Source organism: Gigantopelta aegis, chromosome 4 (genome assembly GCF_016097555.1).
Source record: "Gigantopelta aegis isolate Gae_Host chromosome 4, Gae_host_genome, whole genome shotgun sequence".
NCBI lineage: Eukaryota > Metazoa > Mollusca > Gastropoda > Neomphalida > Peltospiridae > Gigantopelta > Gigantopelta aegis.
In genome coordinates, this window is record NC_054702.1 from 51134582 (window position 1) to 51154695 (window position 20114).

A 20114-nucleotide genomic window follows, 5' to 3' on the forward strand; every position below is an offset into this window, starting at 1 on the left:
TCTCTATTATCATGCCCATGGGTATCAGGTTTAAGAACTTTCTTAACATTGCAGTTGTTTCTTTACTGTTTAATACATACAGTGTATTTCATTCATTAAAGGAACAGTCCTGAGTTTACAATCATTGTAAAATGTTTCCGACCAATAGAGCCTTTTCGATGATGTAACATACAAATTAAATACATTTTGTTATTTAAAATATCAGTATCTCTATTTACAAGATGTTTTTTGTTGTCCTAATGCTTGTACTAGCCCAAACCATATTTTATCTCCCAATAATTTCATACTTACGAACAAATATATATCACGAATTAAAGTAAAAACTGAGTGCTACAAACATTAGTATACGACTGCAAACACATTTGATATACAGACACTGGTATTCTAAACAAGAAAATGTATTTATTATGAAATAGTAGCCGTCAATAAGGCTCTGTTATTGCAAACATCTTACAATGGCTGCAAACTCAGGGCAGTCCCTTTTACTGGATTTGCAAACAATAAATAATCTTATTAATGCCTCACCACAGACTGATTAAGTTCCATTTTATACCAAATCAATTCCCAATGCTGAATAAGGTAACATTTTCTAATGCAAGTGATAAAAAGTGTATAAGCCCATCCAGGAGCTGTTATTTGTTGCTGTTTATGTGGTGTTTTTGTAATTTGTCTTATGTTGAGATACACACTGCAACCCCTGCAATTACCCACGGCAATCGGCAATGCCATGGAGATTGCTGTGGTATTTTTCATTCTCCACGGCACTTGTTTTGATGTGGACTATATTAGAATTTTTTTTCCACTGCTTGGTTTTTACCATGAACATTTTCTTAATTGTAGTGGTTGCACTAGCAGTATCTTCAGTTCCTCTGATTGTTTTCTGTTATATGTGACATCAGATTCAACACACTTCAATATTTTGCTGTTATTTTCAGTACCCGAGGAATGGTGCTGTGTTAATATTCATGCCCGGGTTTGCTGAGATCCAGTCATTCTATGATACACTGCTGTCTCATTCGGAGTTCAGAAACAAGTCACGGTAATCTGCGAATAGAGATTAAATGTCTATAATATACACTCAGAATAAAACAGGCTTTTAAAATGTTTTTTCCAACTAAAATTATTTACAGCCCTTGAGCTTGTAGCTAACTTATATGTGTTACAGAAAAATCCAGTTTCAAGTTAACTTATTCATCGTAATGTAAGTGATTTTTGCTCATAATATAGTCAGTCTGACACTGGTGACCTGGTCATCACCTAGGAGCAGCAAGTCTTTAAATTGTTATCACACATATATGTGTTAACAGTATGTGTTATCAAAAAATAACATAACATAAATGATCTCATGAGTGTAAGAAGTAGAATTATATGTGTGTTCAAAAGTTTTAGAGCTGAAAAGGTTATGCAGATTAAAATAAATGAGTTAGATAAAATATGTCATTAAAACTCCTGCAATAAAAATCTAATTTAATGAATGTATTTCTTTCTGTTGTTACTGTGTTAAATACATTGTAATCTAATTATTACCCATATGGGCTTAAATATACATGGTAATATTTTTTTGATAATTGCACGTTGTGCAGATTCTACAGTCAGTGATTGGCTGGCTTAAAAATTAAGACGTTTGGTTGGTTGTTCTCTAAGGACTGGAACTTCACTTTCATTCATTTAATGTTTCCATTCATGAGTCAGATTACACAATGTCATACGTTATATGGTCTACAAAGATTTACAGGAAAATTTTGCAGTGGTATATTTTCATAAGCAGTGGCTTTAATAGCATAGAAAGATAATTATTTTCTAATGCATCGACAGTCATATTATTTTGTACTGTAAACATTTGTCAATGTCTCTCATAAATGAATGTTGTAAAACACTTGCCAGAGGCTCAGTTTACAACATTCATTCACTCGAGACAGATGATCTGTAATTCCTTGTAGTTTGTTTATTCTGTAAAATATCACAAGAAGTACATGTACATATGTCACTTTGACAGAATGTGCAAATTGAGCGTGTGAATTTTATACTTGTTGTATATATATTGTCAAAGGACAGCAAATTGTATGTTTTTAAAACTAAATTTTGGACTGCCAGAGGAGAAAGAACATTTACATATTATGGCTGTAGGTAGGTAACTAAAGTAGTGTTGGAAATAGAATAAAAATGATTTTCGTCAATTATTTCTTTCATATTAAACTGACAAGTAAATATTTTGTAAATACTTATTTAATGATACTCTACCTAATTTAGCATTTACTTGTTTGGGCTCTCATTGATGTACAAGTGGTGTTTACTCTTGAAATTAAAATAAAAATGTCAGTAAACAGGAGATTTGTGACCTTTATTGGAACAGACTATAACACATTTTGATGGATATGTGTCAGTTTCATTTACCCTTAAACAAACTTCTAATTTAAAACTGCAAGATAACTGATTATTTTGAATTGCAGCATAAATTATTAATTTTGACCAGCATATTTAGTAAATATGAATTCAATATAAATGCAGTAGAAATTTACACAATCTTGCAACCACTTAAAGGTGCTATATCAGAAGTTATATGTGAGCATCTGTTTGTGATAAAGATTCTCCAATAAAAATGTATTTTCTACTAGTAGATAAAATCATTTCCTATAATCGTTTATGGGCATATAGTTAAAGGTGTAGTCTTTAAATGTTAAAGCAAAAATTAATAAAAACATGATCTGCAGTAGCTGTCATTATGCAGCTTGTGAGATAGCACCTTTAATACCAGAAAATAGATCACAAACTCAAAATGGTTCTTGACAGTTTTGCTCAAAAGTTACTTATAAATGTCTACAAATATTTTGTTTTGGAGAGGAATAGGGGTAAACCATCATCAGAAATGGCCCCTCACATATTGTAACAGCAATGAAATTGACATAGTTGACCAAACTTTGTTATAGTCTGTTCCAATAAAGTGCACAAATCACCTGTTTACCAACAGATTTCTTTTAATTTCAAGAGTAAACACCACCTTGTACATCAGTGAGAGCCAAAATAAGTAAATGCTAAATTAGGTAGACTATAATTAAATAAATATTTACTTGTCTGTGTAATATTTAAGAAATAATCGACAAAAATAATTTTTATTGTATTTCCGACAGCACTATAGTTTAACATACTCATATACCACTAGGGTTTTGAAGATCCCACCCTGAGTCAGACTTCCGATGAGATCGGGGGCCTAACTCAGGACAGGAATTATGGCTGTAACAGTTATTTTAAATATATTTATTATTAATAATGATTGCTTTCGATTGTAGGTTTAAAGTCATTCCCTTGCACTCCACTCTTTCTAGTGAAGACCAGCATGCTGTGTTTCAGTAAGTACATTTTTTACCACGTTTTACTAACAGGGCTAGCTCTGGAACTTGCCAAATTCGCCAACTGCAAATTTTGAAAGCTGTTGGCAAATTTTATTTTAATTTGGTGAAAAAAATTGAAATTTTTTAGAAAATAACTGTTGATTTGTGCAATTTTTCAAGTTTAATAGACAATTTGGCGAAATATTTTTCTCACCCAGAGCTAGCCCTGACTATGCTGGTTGCATTTAAGATTCTGTACAAGAACACCGTATGTATTTTATGTTATACATGTACATGTATATAATTGAAAAGCTGAATACTTCAGTATGTTAATCTTCAGAATAATATGAACTACAGTACTGTAATAGTTCTAGTTTTGTTTCTGCAGGCAGTGAAGTACAAGCTAATTGTTTTTATGCTTACAGGAGTCCACCAAAAGGTGTTACTAAAATTGTAATAGCCACTAATATTGCTGAGACATCCATTACAATTGATGATGTTGTCTTTGTGGTTGACACGGGAAGAATGAAAGAAAAAAGGTTAGTTATGTTCACAGTTAATTAAAATTCCATTGGTCATCTTTGTTATCATGACACTTGTGAGCCAGGTATCAGAACCTGGAAATGTGCAGATATCTTTCTCAAGTGATATTAATTTTGTTTTTATTAACTTTCTCTTTTCTGTGGTTTTGTTGTTTTCCCTCCATTCTAAAAATAATCCATTTTGTTCTGTTTTAGATGGTAAATACATAGATGTATCTTTGTCATATATGTATTATAGAGAAAGCCTAATATGAAGGTATGACATTGCCCAATCCATTTGGTTTTTTAATGCAGTAAAATGTGTGTGGTCTTTCAGGCTTTTAAAAAGAATTGTAAAGTATTTAATTTTAACTGCGTGACATTCTCTTTCAGTTCCATAATTTTCATAAAAAGAGAAATGTATGAATGTCTAATTGGAATGGCATTGTTTAAGTTCTTTTGAATTCTTGGTTTTAAATTTTTTTTGTTATTAATTTTTCAATTATGATTCTGCTGTTAAAGTTAATTTTCTGTTTTTGATAAATATTATCCATTTCTCAGGTATGATTCTTCGAAAGGCATGGAGAGCCTGGAACTGGTTTGGGTATCGAGAGCGAATGCTCTACAAAGGAGAGGTCGCGCTGGTCGTGTGACGTCCGGAGTGTGTTTTCACCTGTTCACGAGTCATCGCTTTGAACACCATCTGAGAGAACAGCCAATCCCAGGTACTCATACCAGTTCATGTTCAAAACACACTGAGCCAGACAAACTAATCCAAAGTTAGACTAAGTAATGCACTCTTGTTTTTTCTCTTTATCTTAAAAATGCATTATAATTGTATTCTGTGACTGTGTGAAGCAAGATAAGTTTTAGATAAATATGTTAATACCTTTGCTGAAATCACACAGTCATATATTTTAATACTGTCGTAATCCATTGCCATCAAGTGACATTAAATAATAATTTAAATTATAATATTTTGTTAAACTATATTTGCTTTATGTAAATATATTTAAGATGATAAACATCAAGCAGCTAACAAAAATGTTATAGTAGCTGCAGCAAAATTCACATTTTCTGGTTTAAGCTTTTTTCTATAATGTTTTAAATATTAATTATTAAATAAATTTAGCAATAACTAATAGTGTGTGAGAGTAAGTCGTATCTGTTACACTACCTACATGTATGTTTATTAATACTAATGTATTTTATTTATTACAGAGATTCAAAGAGCTCCTCTTGAACAAATCTGTCTCAGAATAAAAATGATGGATATTTTCAAAGATAATAATATTAAAGTAAGTATAACTCATCCAGTCTCTTTTTAGTTATGTTAAATGTTAGTAAATATTGTTAGGCATTAAAGCGGAGATTTAAAAAAAAACCTTTCAAAATATAGAAGAACTCAACCATAAAATTTAATAAAATACTCTTGCTAAAGCACCTCCTCTTCCTGCGTATACACAAAAAAAACCCCAAAACATGATGTCTAAAATTTTATGTTGTAGTGTTACACATCCATATGCTAATAATCATTAAATTATCACAATTTGATAGTTATTGAATTTGATGTCTACTAATTAATTTAAATGCTATTTTATTTTGCTAATACTTCTTATGATCACATTATAAATGCTGTATGTATTGCACTCACTTGTGTACTGATCTCTATGTGCTGACAGGATGTGTTGATGAATCTGGTAGAGCCTCCAGCCATGCAGTCCATTGATGATGCTCTCAAAAGACTGCAGGATCTTGGCGCACTCAACCCTGATATGGTTTGTACATGACAAAACTAGTTTTAACTCTTTCACTCCTAAAGTCTTTACTGTACTCTCCATTTTGATGAGCTAATTTGGTCCAAAGTGGTCTACAGAGTTCGAATGGTTAAATATAAGCAGTGTATATTATGGATGAAAACTATTGTTAGCATTATAGCATATTGTGTTTGAAAATGTAGAGGCAGAATGAATTATTTCATAGCAGAACGAAACACAAGAAAATGTATTAATTTATGAATAAAAGTTACTTTGTTTAACAACACCACTAGAGCACATTGATTTATTAATCACTGGCTGTTTGATAATCTGGTAATTTTGACATATAGTCTTAGAGAGGAAACCTTCATTTCCCATTAGTAGCACGGGATCTTTTATATGCTCCATCCCACAGACAGAAAAGTACATACCATAGCCTTCGAAATACCAGTCGAAATGCACCGACTAGAATGAGAAATAGCCCAATGAGCCAACCAATAGGGATCAGGCAAGCACTTGACCACTGGACTACATCCGTCCCTCTAATTTATGACTAAAACGTTTTGGCATTTTTAACGACTTTAATTTGTATTTGACATACAATAGACGACACTCTGCTTTATTAGTATAATCTAGTCAGCATTTCACATCGTAACATCTTATCTGCAATTTACAGAACCCCCTTACACTTTGTGGGGGGATTTATCTATTAGATCTGTTTTGAAGGATAAATAATTTGCTATGAGACATGATTAACTGAACAATAAGGTCAGTCTTGTGTTCCACATTCAATTTTTGTTGGGTATTCAACAAGTTAGACAAGTAACTGGGATGCACCAACAATGAATATTACATTACTTAGTATGTATTTTAATATAATGCACAATTACCGAAGATTATAAGTATTTGTCATGCAGTATCTGTTATATAGTTAATTTGTGGATATAACTAAATGATAAACTTGATGTTTGTTTTTTCTAGGAGCTAACTCCTCTTGGATACCACCTTGGATCTCTGCCTGTTGATGTTAGGTTCGTACATTTTGTTATGAACAGTTGTTTGTTAACTCAGTCCATAATAAATTTAGTATTGACAATTTGTTTGGAATAGGATGTATTCTGTAGAGTAATCAGTAGTTACCATTAATTATAGTACTTTTGTTTTCCCCAAAACACAAATATATATGAAAATATTTTATTGCTAAAAATAAATAATAATGAAAAGTAAAATATTATAATAGTAAATTACAAACTTTTTTTTACATAATTATATAATTTACAGTGGGTTTTTTGTTTTGTTTTTTTATTCCTTAGCTTGTACATTTTACTTTTTACTTGTTTGTTATTTTGTTTTAGAATTGGCAAATTGATGCTGTTTGGTGCAATATTTCGGTGTCTGGATTCTATACTCACAATAGCTGCCACTCTAAGCTCAAAGTCTCCTTTTGTATGTAGAATTTTACTTATTTTGATCTTCTTATAAAGCACACCTTATATTTGTTTTCTGCAGAAATAAAGTTTAAAAAATAATTTTCTAATTTCTTGTGCATGGTTGTACCCTTGAACGATAATATATTTTATTCAAAGTATCTTGTATTATACTAATCATTGATATATAGGTACAAGCCAGCATGCATCAAAATTAATCTTTTATTTACCATAAAAATTAATCCTACTGCATTGTACATGGTTGCAACTAAGATTCTTTTTTTCTAACCTGATACAAATATACGTCACTGCTTACATATAATTTAATATTAGATATTAGTAATTGTTTTTCGGACTGTTTGTGTTATCTAAAAATCTTAAATTTTTTGCAGGTGTCACCATTTGACAAACGTCAAGAAGCTGACAACAAAAAACTGGAGTTTGCGTTGGGCAACTCGGACCATTTGACTGTGCTAAATGCCTACATGGTACACAAGTGGTTTCAGTATCATCCAGGTTTCATGTTGCCCTTTGCTCTCTGTTAACTAAATAACAGTTGGCTTTTATACGAGATGTTAAGTTAATCTTGTCTCTAATCTTGTAATGTATAGTTGCTTTTTAAGTGCTTAGATTAACATAATGTATTTTAATTAAGTAAATCGTTAAACAACTTGGATCACTATAGAAATCCCTCTCCTACACTCATATCCTCATGATTAAAATCTATGTAAGGGCTGAGATTAATCATCCTCATTGAAAAAGATGGAGGTAAGTTACAGAGCTAACATTTAACCCAGTCTTAACTCCGCAGTTGTACTAGGGTCAGACTCCACTTTTAGCTTGGTTATCTTAGCTCTGCTTTTACGTTACTTGGGTTAAATCATAATATCTTGACTCAGTCATGCAGGTTGTGGTGGTTGCTTGTTTACTTCCACTTCTGATAGCATGTTAAAACTTTCCCAAAAATATAAATGTAAATGATAAACTGAAGAAAAAAGATATTGATGATAAGGAAGTGAATCAAACAGGGCAATATATGAATGCAAATAGTTTTCTGTGTGGTTTTCTTCGATGTTCGTACTAATACATCATCAAGTCATTTTAACATTTGGTGACATCAAAGGCCAGCGACTTTAACCAGCATTATTTTAATACATTGTGTAGTCACAACAAAGATTTATCCCAGTTTATATTTAACCTGGGTTAAAACACAGCCCATGTAGATAAAGTATGACATTGCAGTTTGGATATTTTATGTTTGAAGAACAATGTGAATGATCTTACTTTGGAGCTGATTGCAACAAAAAGTATGTTAAACATCTGTATAGTTTCATTAGTCTCTCTGTTGGTAGTATGATAAACATTTTGACTGTTATATAATTTTATTGATTTTCAGGCATCTTGCAATAGGAACTATGTATTTCCTGATAGTCTTGCTAAGCTCAAAGTGTTTCTCTTTCAGGGTTGGATTAATGCCAGGAAGAGAAGCTCCCAAGAAGGATTTCATTTCTGCAGAGAGAATTTCCTCTCTGTCAAATCTCTTCAGGTTCTTGCCTTCAGTTTGTATTCAGTTTAATTTCATGTTCACATCCAATGCCGAATTAAGCACACAGACATCTCAGCTATCTGAGCGGTCTGTCCAGGACAGTAGGTTTGTGGTTAGTGAGAGAGAAATTAGGGTAGTGCCTTTACACCTCCCTATTGTAATTGACTGTTTTAGTTTGGTATTGTAACTCATTCTGGGTTAGAGCTGGTACCAAGATGTGAACCCAGTACCTACCAGCCTTAAATCTGATGGCTTAACCATTACACCATCTTTGCTGAAGAGCTAAATACCTAAATGTTTAATGAAGTTGTCCAGTTTGAGCCATCTTGGAGCATTGACATACATAAGAAAATACACGTCTACTCGAAACACAACGCCAGGTCTATGAGCTTGGAGAATGGAGCAGACATCTGATTACTACTTTGTAGAGGTCCAAAGATTAAATATCAACGCAGAGCATAATTTATTGAATGTACCCGGAATTTTCTCTGTTGAAAGTATTTTAATTTCTGGCATTCTCAGACTATTATTAAAACCAGCAGATTTCTACCAGTTCAGCCACTGATATGTTTAGTGCTTCATATTTTCCACACAGATGTTGTCGAGTCTGAAACAGCAGTTTGTGGAGCTGATCTCAGATATTGGCTTTGTGAAGGAAGGCATCACTCTGCGAGATGTGGAACGGGTGGCACGTGACGGAACTGATGGGGTTATCAATGCTACAGGCTCAGAGGTATGAGAGACTCTGGGCTTTATCATTTAGGACTTTTGTAGTTACACAGCTTTCATCAATTTATCTTCATTCTCAAAAGCCTGTTAAATGTCTGTTGATGTCTTCACGCACTTGTTACTAGAGAGGCGGGATGTAGCCCAGTGGTAAAGCACTAGCTTGATGAATGGTCACTTTGGGATTGATTCCCATTAGTGGGCCATTTGGGTTATTTCTCGTTCCAGCCGGTGCACCACGACTGATATATCAAAGGTTGTGGTATGTGCTATCCTGTCTATGGGATAGTGCATATAAAAGATCCCTTGTTACCAGTAGTCGATTATTAATAAATCAATGTGCTCTAGTGGTGTCATTATACAAAACAAACTGACTCTGTTAGTGGAAAGTCGCCAAACTTAACTGGATTCCATGAATCAAAATGGTTGAAACTCCTTTTTTTAGTCCCCTGCCGGTCCAACCGGAAGGAAATATAGGTTTCGTCTCTGTCCTGTCTGTCTGTCCGTCTGTCACTCATGTAGTTTTGCAGGTTTGTTTTCATAAAACACCAAAATATTGCTGAAATTTTTTATATAGCTTTAGCTTGTTCTGTTACAGATCAAGTTTGACTTTCATGCTGTTTTACCAATTTATGACTATTGCTCTTGAACTTAGAATGTATGAAAATGTGTTTTCCTGACAGATTTTTTATATTTTTTGCAACGCTTCAAAATACTGATCTGAAATTTTGTGGATAGCTTTATAGTGTACTTTTACAGATCAAGTTTGTCTTTTATGGCAATTTACTAACTTTTCATAGAGTTATGGCCCTTGAACTTGGGAAGTACAAAACAAATAGTTGTTGGGCCAGGTGGTGGGCATGTATTGCTTTAGTCTGGCTCCATATTCATAAACGTACTTAAATCTATGTATAATGCTTAACTGCATATTTAAAATTGGTAGATGAAGATTATGTGTACATTTATGAATATGGAGCTTTTGTTTTGAGCACAATTTGTTTATATATATCAACAAGAGTATGGATAATATGCCAAATAAATGTTTACTACTATTTTCAGACATTTCATGTTAATGTCATGTAGTAAACTATATGGGTCTTTGAAGTATTTTTAGAAGAACATTATGTATGTTATATATGCCATGTGCATTAACGCTACATGTGAATAGACATTTCATTGACTGTTTCAGTTTGGTTTGATCATCAGATAACAAAATTGTCACCTATATTTTGTTATTTCCTTCTAGTTAACATTTTAAAAGCATTAAATTTTAGTTTAAAAAACAGAATATAAAATAACTTTAGTGATTTTTCTTTTTATTGTGATCTTATACCAAACTGTTCAGTTTCAATTCTCAATTTGTTTCAGGCCAATGCAAATTGTAACAACTGGAAACTCTTATCAGCTGTCTTGGTTGGAGCCTTGTATCCCAATGTGGTGCAGATACTCACCCCTGAAACACGATACAGTCAGAGCAGTGCAGGTATGTTAACTCATTGTGGTTTCACCTCAGTTTAGTTGGGAGGTAAGATATAGGTGTTAGTCTTCTGGAGATGTTGTCAACTACTACGTTTTAAGTTTTTACATTCATTCCCTTTTTCCGAAACTATAAGACCCAGATCAGTACAACCTAAGTCAGAGGTGTTTGGTTAAAAGTTTTTCCAATTGCTTTTAACTGATGATTACAAGTTTTTCCGATTGCTTTTAACTGATGATTACAAGTTTTTCCAATTGCTTTTAACTGATGATTACAAGTTTTCCAATTGCTTTTAACTGATGATTACAAGTTTTTCCGATTGCTTTTAATTGATGATTACAAGTTTTCCAATTGCTTTTAACTGATGATTACAAGTTTTTCCGATTGCTTTTAACTGATGATTACAAGTTTTTCCAATTGCTTTTAACTGATGATTACAAGTTTTTCCGATTGCTTTTAACTGATGATTACAAGTTTTTCCGATTGCTTTTAACTGATGATTACAAGTTTTTCCAATTGCTTTTAACTGATGATTACAAGTTTTCCAATTGCTTTTAACTCCTGGTTAAAAGTTTTTCCAGTTGCTTTTAACTCATGATTCATGTTCAAGGATGGCATTACATTTAGTATGAGAATTAAGTGAGAGACATTCAATTGTACACCCTTCAAACCCATGACTCTCACTCTAATGTAATGTCAAGGTCAAATAAAACTTTAATCATGTTTTTCTTTCAAGTAGCATATTCCTCTTGAATTCTTTAATGGATAGCTTGCACTACATTTTCATTAGATGATAGTCTTAAAACAATATAGCCCATGCCCATCAATATGTTATCAGGGTAATGTAGAAATTTGGCAACAAAAGGCGAGGAATGATATAGAAACAGTTTTGACTACTGGAGAAAAGCTGACGTTCAGGAATCGTGTAATGTCATTTATGCAGGGAATGCATAACAAAATCTTTCCTCTGAATACTACATGTCAGAATTACAGGTTTGATGCCCAGTAGCTAATGTTTAATTATTCAATATGCTCTAGTAGTAGTGTTAAAAAAAAAGTTTTCAAAGTGTTACAGGGAGTGTGTTTGTTTTTAGTCGAGACTAATGATCTCTACCCACTTTTTACTGTCCAGTGTTTATGTGGACAGCCCGACTGATTAGGGTTTAGCTATGTAGTACATTGTCATAATTGTAGTCTTTGTTTTTAATACAGGTGCTGTAATGAGAGCTCCAAAGCCCCAAGAAATGAAATTCAAGACAAAACTGGATGGATATGTGAGTCAAGAACTTCCTTTGAAGTATATTATTTTAAATTCTTATTTTTGTGTGAAGGGGCAGGATTTGACTCAGTCGGTTGAGTGCTCGCTTGAGGTGCTTGCATTACAGGATTGAACCTGGTAGATCCATTGAAGTGATTGTATTTTTTCTCGTTCCTACCAGTGCACCACAACTGGTAAACGGTCGTGGTATGTGTTTTCCTGTCTGTGGGAAAGTGCATATAAAAGATCCCTTGCTGCATTAGGGAAAATGTAGCAAGTTTCCTATGATGACTAGAGTCAGAATTACCAAATGTTTGACAGCCAAAATAGCCAATGATTAATTAATCAATGTGCTCTAGTGGTGTCATTAAACAAAAAAGATTTTTTTGTGTGAACATCAAGTCCAAAAACAGCTTCCTTTCCTAAAAACAATTGTTTAATGCACATAAAGGTAATTATTTAAAGTTACATTGCTGCACATTATTAATTTCTATCAGTAACTGTTGGAGTCATTATGTAAAAAAGTCATGTTTTCCTATTGTTAAGATAATTCTACGTTTTTGAGCTGCAAATATAAGAATTACTCATTTAGTGTCAACATTTCTTAGTTTGAGGCAGTAAAAACAATGGGACATCATCACCATAACATGTTTATTGAGGAAGTAAAGGTAATAGCACATAAATCATTTGATTGGTTGTCAGAAGAATCAGGTACACACGACTCGTCTTGTTACAACCTCAGTTTTGATTATCTAAAATAAGATAAAGTCAGTGGGTATTCCTTGTGAAATACGTTAAAGATTATTTAACTATTATTTGGTAAAATAATGTCTAATGAGTACTGGTATGTATTTTGATTGGATATTTCAGGTTTTTATCCACCCATCTTCAGTGAACTTCCAAGTTCGACATTACGAGAGTCCTTATTTAGTGTATCATGAAAAAGTGAAAACATCAAAGGTAACATTTAGTAACAAGTACACAGACAGTTGTAAGTTAAATTGTTTAACACATTTTTCTCATGGATAAAGTTTTACAAATTCCATTTGTCAGTACCAAATGATTTTAATTAAACAAATGTTTCTTTTCCTATTCATCCTTAAAGGGGGCAGGACGTAGTCCAGTGGTAAAGTGCCCCATGGGTTGTTTCTTGTTCCAGCCAGTGCACCACGACTGGTGTATGAAAGATTGTGCTATGTGCTAACCTGTCTGTGGAATGGTGCATATAAAAGAGCCCTTTCTACTAATGGAAAAATGTAGTGGGTTCCCACGCTAAGACTATATATCAGAATTACCATGTTTGATATCCAATAGCTGTGATTAATAAATCAATATGCTCTAGTGGTGTCGTTGTATGTAAATAGATGGGTAAATAGGTTGAGTTTAGGAAGTAGCCAATAGTTAGATAGATACATCATACATTTCAATGAGTGAATGTCCAGTGGCATTTGAGCATGAACAAATAAAAAATATTTATAGGTTTTTGTCATTATAAAGTAATTCTTATCAGAAGGACTATATTTAATATATATTGGTGCCGTGCTTTTATCTTATGGGTATTTTGAGTATATTTTTGCAGCGTAAACTATATGATTGCAGGCTTTTACAGATCTGTTCCGTGTTCAGTATTTGGCTACTCTACATGGTATTTTTATTAACAGGTGTATATCCGGGACTGTACAATGGTATCGGTGTACCCACTTCTCCTGTTTGGCAGTGGTGTCATATCCATAGACCTGGAACACGGGGACTTTGTCCTGTCTATTGATGATGGCTGGATTCGATTTCTAGTCAAGTCGCATGAGGTGGGTTGGTATCAGTGGTATCTAGTAGGTCATTCACCAGTCTTACTGGTTTTCTATCAAATTACATTCATCTAACATTAGCTATAAAAACCAGCCCTGTTGAGGACACCTTGGGTGTTTTTTCTTGTTTTCCCAGAAAGTTTCTATTCCCCACAGAACATGATAATCAATTTCTGAGAACTGAACACAGGTTACTTTTTTTGTTAAGTTTTTATTAAAACAGATTGATGGTGCAAACCAGTGAGGGTTTCCAAGAATGATGAACACTGTAATGGAGTCCTACTGATAACTCAAATCAATGCACTGTACATTGTAGTGCTCACTCTGTTTGGTGTGTGTATATAGAGATCATTATACGAGCTTGTGTGTCGTATTGATTTTACCAAACGAGTGTCAGGATTCTTGTATTGCCCGAGTGAGAGCGAGGGTAATACATTAATCCTGACACAAGTTTCGTAAAATCAGTACAACTCACATTATTATTATTTATTTAGTATTATTATTATTTCTTTTATGAATAACAAGGAATGTTTCAAAATGTTTCAAAATGTTTCAACCACAGCTATCAGGAGACTCAGAAATGACGTTATATTTCACATGCACAATCTGAGCTAGGACTGGGGAAACAAGGTCATGTTCTGACCTCGCTTCCCAAAATTATATCATTTCACGTGTTATTACACATGTATGGTTTTTATTAACTCGGTTATATTGAATCATGGATAATAATTTATATTATTGAAAATCTGTTCATATGTGAATTGTAAAAAAAACTATTTTCCTTCACATCAACTGGTATATAAATGTTTTTTAAAAATGGTATTACATGTATTATTTTTTCTTTCAGATTGCAGAGCTTGTAAAAGAATTGAAAGGAGAACTTGACCAACTTTTGGCCGACAAGATTAGCCAACCAAACATGGATCTGTGTACTTGTCCTCGTGGCAGTCGAATAATAGATACCATAGTCACGTTAATAACATCTCAATAAAACAAACTACAATTTTAACATATGAAAACAAAAATTAATATTGGTGTCATAGCAACTAGAGAAACAAGATTGTAAGTGTTATCCACTCGTTAAACAATTTTGTGATGAAAAGCCCCCGAAAATTGATGTGTATACATTCTGTGTGCCATTGACATTTGTAGAAGCAAAGTGTAAGCGAAAAGTAAATTGTACGTAAAATCAAAATGATTTTCTGGTACTGGAGAACTGGATACATTCTGTTGATAAGACTGAATTTTTTTTTTTCTTACATACTAATTTGAGAGTTTTATAGCTAGGGTACAGAAAGTATGTCTTCTTGTAAAACGGGTGAGTTAAAAATATAACCACCAGTCCAATAGATCACCACCTTTTTTGCAATAGTGACGTCACAGCCTACAATGGTTTTGGTTTTGCCATATTGTAGAACTACATGTAAGCTTCGAATCTTTAGATCTCACTAATTTGGGCACAACAGGTTTTTGTTTTTTTTAGAAAGTTCTGAACACAACTAGGTTTTTTTCAGTTGAGCAGTGTAACAGTGTTGTTAACAGCTGCAGAAAAGTTGTGAATATTTAGAAACATATTTCAAGTTACATCTATGTTAACACAATGAAAACTTAACATTTCATTGGTTTTGAGGTCAGCATGCTTGTACTTAATTTGGGGATACGTATTTTGGTCACAGCATGTACTGACTTGACGATTTAAAAGCCCTGATCATATGGCAGTATATTCATATACATAAATTATGTGGGAGAATTATTTAATGCCATCTGATTAGCTGCTTGATGGTGATGACCTACATATCAAATTCCAATGAGATCGTTATTTATATTACTCTGTTAAAAACAAAAACTGTTTTTAAACCTACGTTTTTAGTATATTTAAGAAATAGAATACTTACATCTCAAAATATGTGTAAACTACACTCTGGTCCCAAATTTTTTATGATAAATGTGTAGAACCAAAATTGGTAGTTATTCCAGTACATAAACTATTTCATTCTTATTTAAGGTCAGCAACAGACAGTTGCCGAACCATCGTTTTGGCTTCTAACACATCAAATACATTTAATTAGTAATCTTCAAACAAAACAATTTCAGTAGCAGCTTTTCATTGTTTAGAAAATGGAAGCATCATGCACCCATTGTTGCAGGGATTTGCAAAGTGCTGTCATTTGAATATAGACATCATTCAAAATAAAAAAAACTGCTATATTATTGCTATGTTTTGCCACATTGTCACAAAAACACTCTGGTCTACTTGCCTTCAACCGTGTCAAATTAGTTCTGAGTTCCATATTGAGTAGACAGCACCGTTTTAAGACGAATCGGAGAAAAAAGTACAATTTGTCAAATGTTACAAAAAAAACCCAAGCTGTAAGATATTTTTTATTCAATGTGTTTGAGCCAAAATGATGATGCTTGGATGTATTGAACACAGATGTAACATACAAGTTAGACTGTGATATTTTCCCTTTAACATTTGAAATAGTGATGAGTAGGAAGTGCTATTTTCTGTGAAATGTTACCATACAAAGAATTCCACAGTGATTATGTCAATATATAATGATTTGATTAATTTATTAAATAATGAATTGTGTAAATTGGCATTAATTTGTAGTTAAAATTGAAATAATATAAGAAGGTAGATATAGAATAATCAAGAGCCGGCCTTGGTTTTCTAGTGGTATCGGACATGGGGCTGGCAGGTACTGGGTTCACATCCTGGTATCGGCTTCCACTGAGAGCGAGTTTAATGACTCAGTGGGTAGGTGTAAGACAACTACATACATTTTTATTTCATTAACCACTAACCCATTGTCTTGGACAGACCGCCCAGATAGCTGAGGTGTGTGCCCAAGACAACATGTTTGAACCTAAATTGGATTTAAGCATGAAAATAAGTATAAACAATGGTCGAGAAATGTTAGATTTACGACCTGCAGTCATACCACAGCTGTTCATTTATTATATCATATCTGCTGTGCTATCACATGAACATTCTTACAAATAGGACAGTACAGGCCCGTGGTTACGGGATCGGGATCGGGATCGGGATGGGGGGGGGGGAGGAGGGGGGCGGGGCGTCACAATCTCTAAACAGGTGGTTACAGCCTCTAGTGTGTTTGTGTGTGTGTGTTTGGGGGGGGGGGGGGGTGATACAGGCCATATTTTTTATATTTATTTAAATACAGTAGGGGAAAAGAAACTAACAAAAAATAAATAAAAATAAATTACATTTTTCTCCTCGGGGGGGGGGGGGGGATGCCTTCCTGGTTCCTACGAGCCTGCAGTAGACCTACATATTTAGAGTAAAGGGAGAAAACAAGGTTATATTAAATTATTTTACTTTATTTTTAATTGATAAAAGAAAGGTTTGTTGTTGCATGTGAGCCAGCCAGTTACTGGACCAGTATATACCAGTGATATCGATTGTGTCTTCCAGTTAACACTGTTTATAGACTGTGATAGTAACTTCTCTCTTTATATTAAAAAGTGTTAACTCGTAATCGCTTGTTTTAGTTGTTTGTTGGGTTTTGTTTGTTGTTGGGTTGGTTTATTTTTTTTTACATACTTTTATTCCATGTTTATATGCCCTGCCTATATATGGCCTTCTCTTGTTACTTTTAGCATTTGTATCTTATGATTTTTTTGTTAAGTGGAAACAATCCACAGTGGTGTAGCGTCGTTTTAAAAACAAGACCACATGACCTTTAAATTCGATCGGTGAAAGGAAATTGATTCTTACGTTGCTAATTATGTTACTGAAACCTTGACTACTCGTTCCTTCCACATTTCAAATATACTCTTCAAAAGGAGAAACGCAAAACCACATTGTCGTAACATTTGGAGAATTGATTTAATTATTGAATGGTGAGTCCGATAATTACCAAATGTTGCAGGATTGTTCACAATTCACTCTAGTCCATTGTGAGTAAGTGATAGGACACACCACCAAGGTCAAGGTCATCTGGAGTCAATACAGGGTGTGGCCTCCGCGTGTGTTGACAACTGCCTGGCACCGCCTGCCCATTGAAGCAACCAGAGTACGGATGACGTCCCGGGGGATGGTGGCCCACTCGGCCTGCAAGGCTGCTGCCAGCTCGGGCAGGGTCTGGGGCTGTGGTTGTCGCTGTCGGAGGCGTCGGTCCAACTCGTCCCATAGATGCTCAATTGGGTTCAAATCCGGTGATATCGATGGCCAAGGAAGGACATTAATGTTGTTGTTCTGTAGGAAAGCCGTTGTGAGACGTGCTGTGTGAGGCCTGGCGTTGTCATGTTGGAACACTGCGTTGGCGTTGGCCATAACTGGAACGATGTGTGGCCGGAGGATCTGGTCAATGTAGCCCTGTGCGTTCAGGTTGCCCTGCACGTGGACCAGGTCAGTTCTGCCAGTGTGTGAGATGGCTGCCCACACCATGACACTACCCCCGCCGAATCTGTCCACTTCCTGCACGCAGTTTGCCGCATAACGTTCACAACGACGCCTATACACGCGACATCTTCCATCATGACGGAGGAGCAGAAATCGGGACTCGTCACTGAACCACACCTGTCTCCATCGCAGTTGAGGCCATTGTCGATGAATCTGGCACCACTGCAGTCGGAGTCGACGGTGTTATGGTGTTAAGATGACACCTCGAACTGGACGTCTGGCACGAATTCCTACCTCACGTAGGCGGTTCCGTACGGTCTGGTCGGATATCCTGCGCAAACCTGGTATTGCTGCGGCTGTGGAGGTGGCAGTAGTCAATCGTTCCCGAAGGTGGCGTACCCGGATGTAGCGGTCCTGCCCGGGGGTAGTGACCCGTGGTCGACCGGATCTAGGGAGGTCACGTGTTGATCCATGTTGCTGGTAACGGTCCCACAGTCTGGAGATGGTGCTTGGGGACACATGGAATGCCCTGGCAACGGCCGTTCTGGATTCGCCTGCGTCTAGTCGGCCGATGGCATCGTTTCTCTGCGGTTCACTGAGACGTGGCATGTCCTGGATTGTCAACTGTCGGCCAGATACAGAGGCCAGGCAAGCGAACACCCTGCACTTTTATACTGTTGGTGTTCATGTTGCACGTGCAGACAACGCACGTGCAGTGGTGACATGGTTTGCACGTTGCTGCGTTTTTGCGAATATTCACATTTTGGAACTTTATTGTACAGTAGCTGCGTTTTATCGAATGTAACCATGGGAATGTGTTTGGGACATGCAATGACCTTATATTCACAAAGCATGAACCGGTAGGAAACATAAAATCGGAGTTATAACCCATTTGTACCCTTTTGCGTTTCTTTTTTTGAAGAGTATATATACCTCATACACTGATACTAGTTCAAATTAAAAATAGCATCAGCAACAACAACGTGATGAGTTTAATGAGACATGCATGTATTTGTAAGCAGAACTAGGACAATTCCTTGCATTCGGACTAATAATAAGGCATAGCAGTATTTAAAGTAGGCTACGGGGCACCTTGACATTTCATTCGGTGAGAAGTTATTTTGTGTACTAACACCTTAAGGAATTGACGTTTGTAGCGTCATCTAATTAAATACGCAAGGCCGTTTTAAACAGTTTTTCATCGTTCTGGCTTCTCTTGACTTGTACTGCGGTAAAGCGCTCGTTTGATGCGCGGTCGGTTTGGAATAGATCCCCGTCGGTGGCCTCATTGGGCTATTTCCCGTTACAGCCAGTGCACCATAAAGGCCGTGGTATGTGCTATCCTGTCTGTGAAATGGTGCATATAAAAGATCCCTTGCTACTAATGGAAAAATGTAGCGGGTTTCCTGTTAGACTACGTGTCAGAATTACCAAATGTTTGACATCCAATAGCCGATGATTAATTAATCAATGTGCTCTCGTGGTGTCGTTAAACAAAACAAAGTATAAGAATTATAAGAAATAAACTTTCTGGAATGCCGGCGGGACGTTGCACAGTAGTAAAACGCTTGCCTGATGCACGGTCTGTCTGGGATCAATTCCCATCGATGACCCACTAGGCTATTTCTTGTTCCAGCCAGTTCACCACGACTGGTATACCAAAGGCTGTGGTATGTGCTATCCTATCTGTGGGATGGTGCATATAAAAGATTCCTTGTTACTAATGTAAAAATGTAGCGGGTTTCCTCTCTAAAACTATATATCAAAAATCAAGAACTGTTTGGCATCCAATAGCCGATGATTACTAAATCAATTTGCTCTAGTGGTGTCGTTAAAGCAAACGTTAACTTTATTTCTGGATTATTTACTCTTAAAGGCTATAAGACCAGTGTGACCCAT

General features: G+C 35.1%; 1 protein-coding gene across 2 annotated transcripts in view; it reads left to right on the forward strand.

Moving 5' to 3' along the window:
* Window positions 1-17349, forward strand: part of LOC121370692 (putative ATP-dependent RNA helicase DHX57) — a 28928-nt gene extending 11579 nt beyond the window's left edge. The window contains exons 13-28 of one of the 2 annotated variants that reach the window (XM_041496100.1): window positions 936-1039; window positions 3288-3347; window positions 3755-3868; window positions 4412-4575; window positions 5072-5148; window positions 5533-5628; window positions 6589-6638; window positions 6963-7053; window positions 7427-7522; window positions 8497-8580; window positions 9176-9313; window positions 10675-10789; window positions 11996-12057; window positions 12912-13001; window positions 13703-13846; window positions 14694-17349. In XM_041496100.1, coding sequence (XP_041352034.1) covers window positions 936-1039; window positions 3288-3347; window positions 3755-3868; window positions 4412-4575; window positions 5072-5148; window positions 5533-5628; window positions 6589-6638; window positions 6963-7053; window positions 7427-7522; window positions 8497-8580; window positions 9176-9313; window positions 10675-10789; window positions 11996-12057; window positions 12912-13001; window positions 13703-13846; window positions 14694-14837 — 1629 coding nt within the window. In that variant the 3' untranslated portion in view covers window positions 14838-17349. Of the gene's footprint in view, window positions 1-935; window positions 1040-3287; window positions 3348-3754; window positions 3869-4411; window positions 4576-5071; window positions 5149-5532; window positions 5629-6588; window positions 6639-6962; window positions 7054-7426; window positions 7551-8496; window positions 8581-9175; window positions 9314-10674; window positions 10790-11995; window positions 12058-12911; window positions 13002-13702; window positions 13847-14693 lie in introns of those variants that run through there. The other variant, XR_005957719.1, reaches the window with a different exon arrangement.
* Window positions 17350-20114: the final 2765 nt, after the last annotated feature.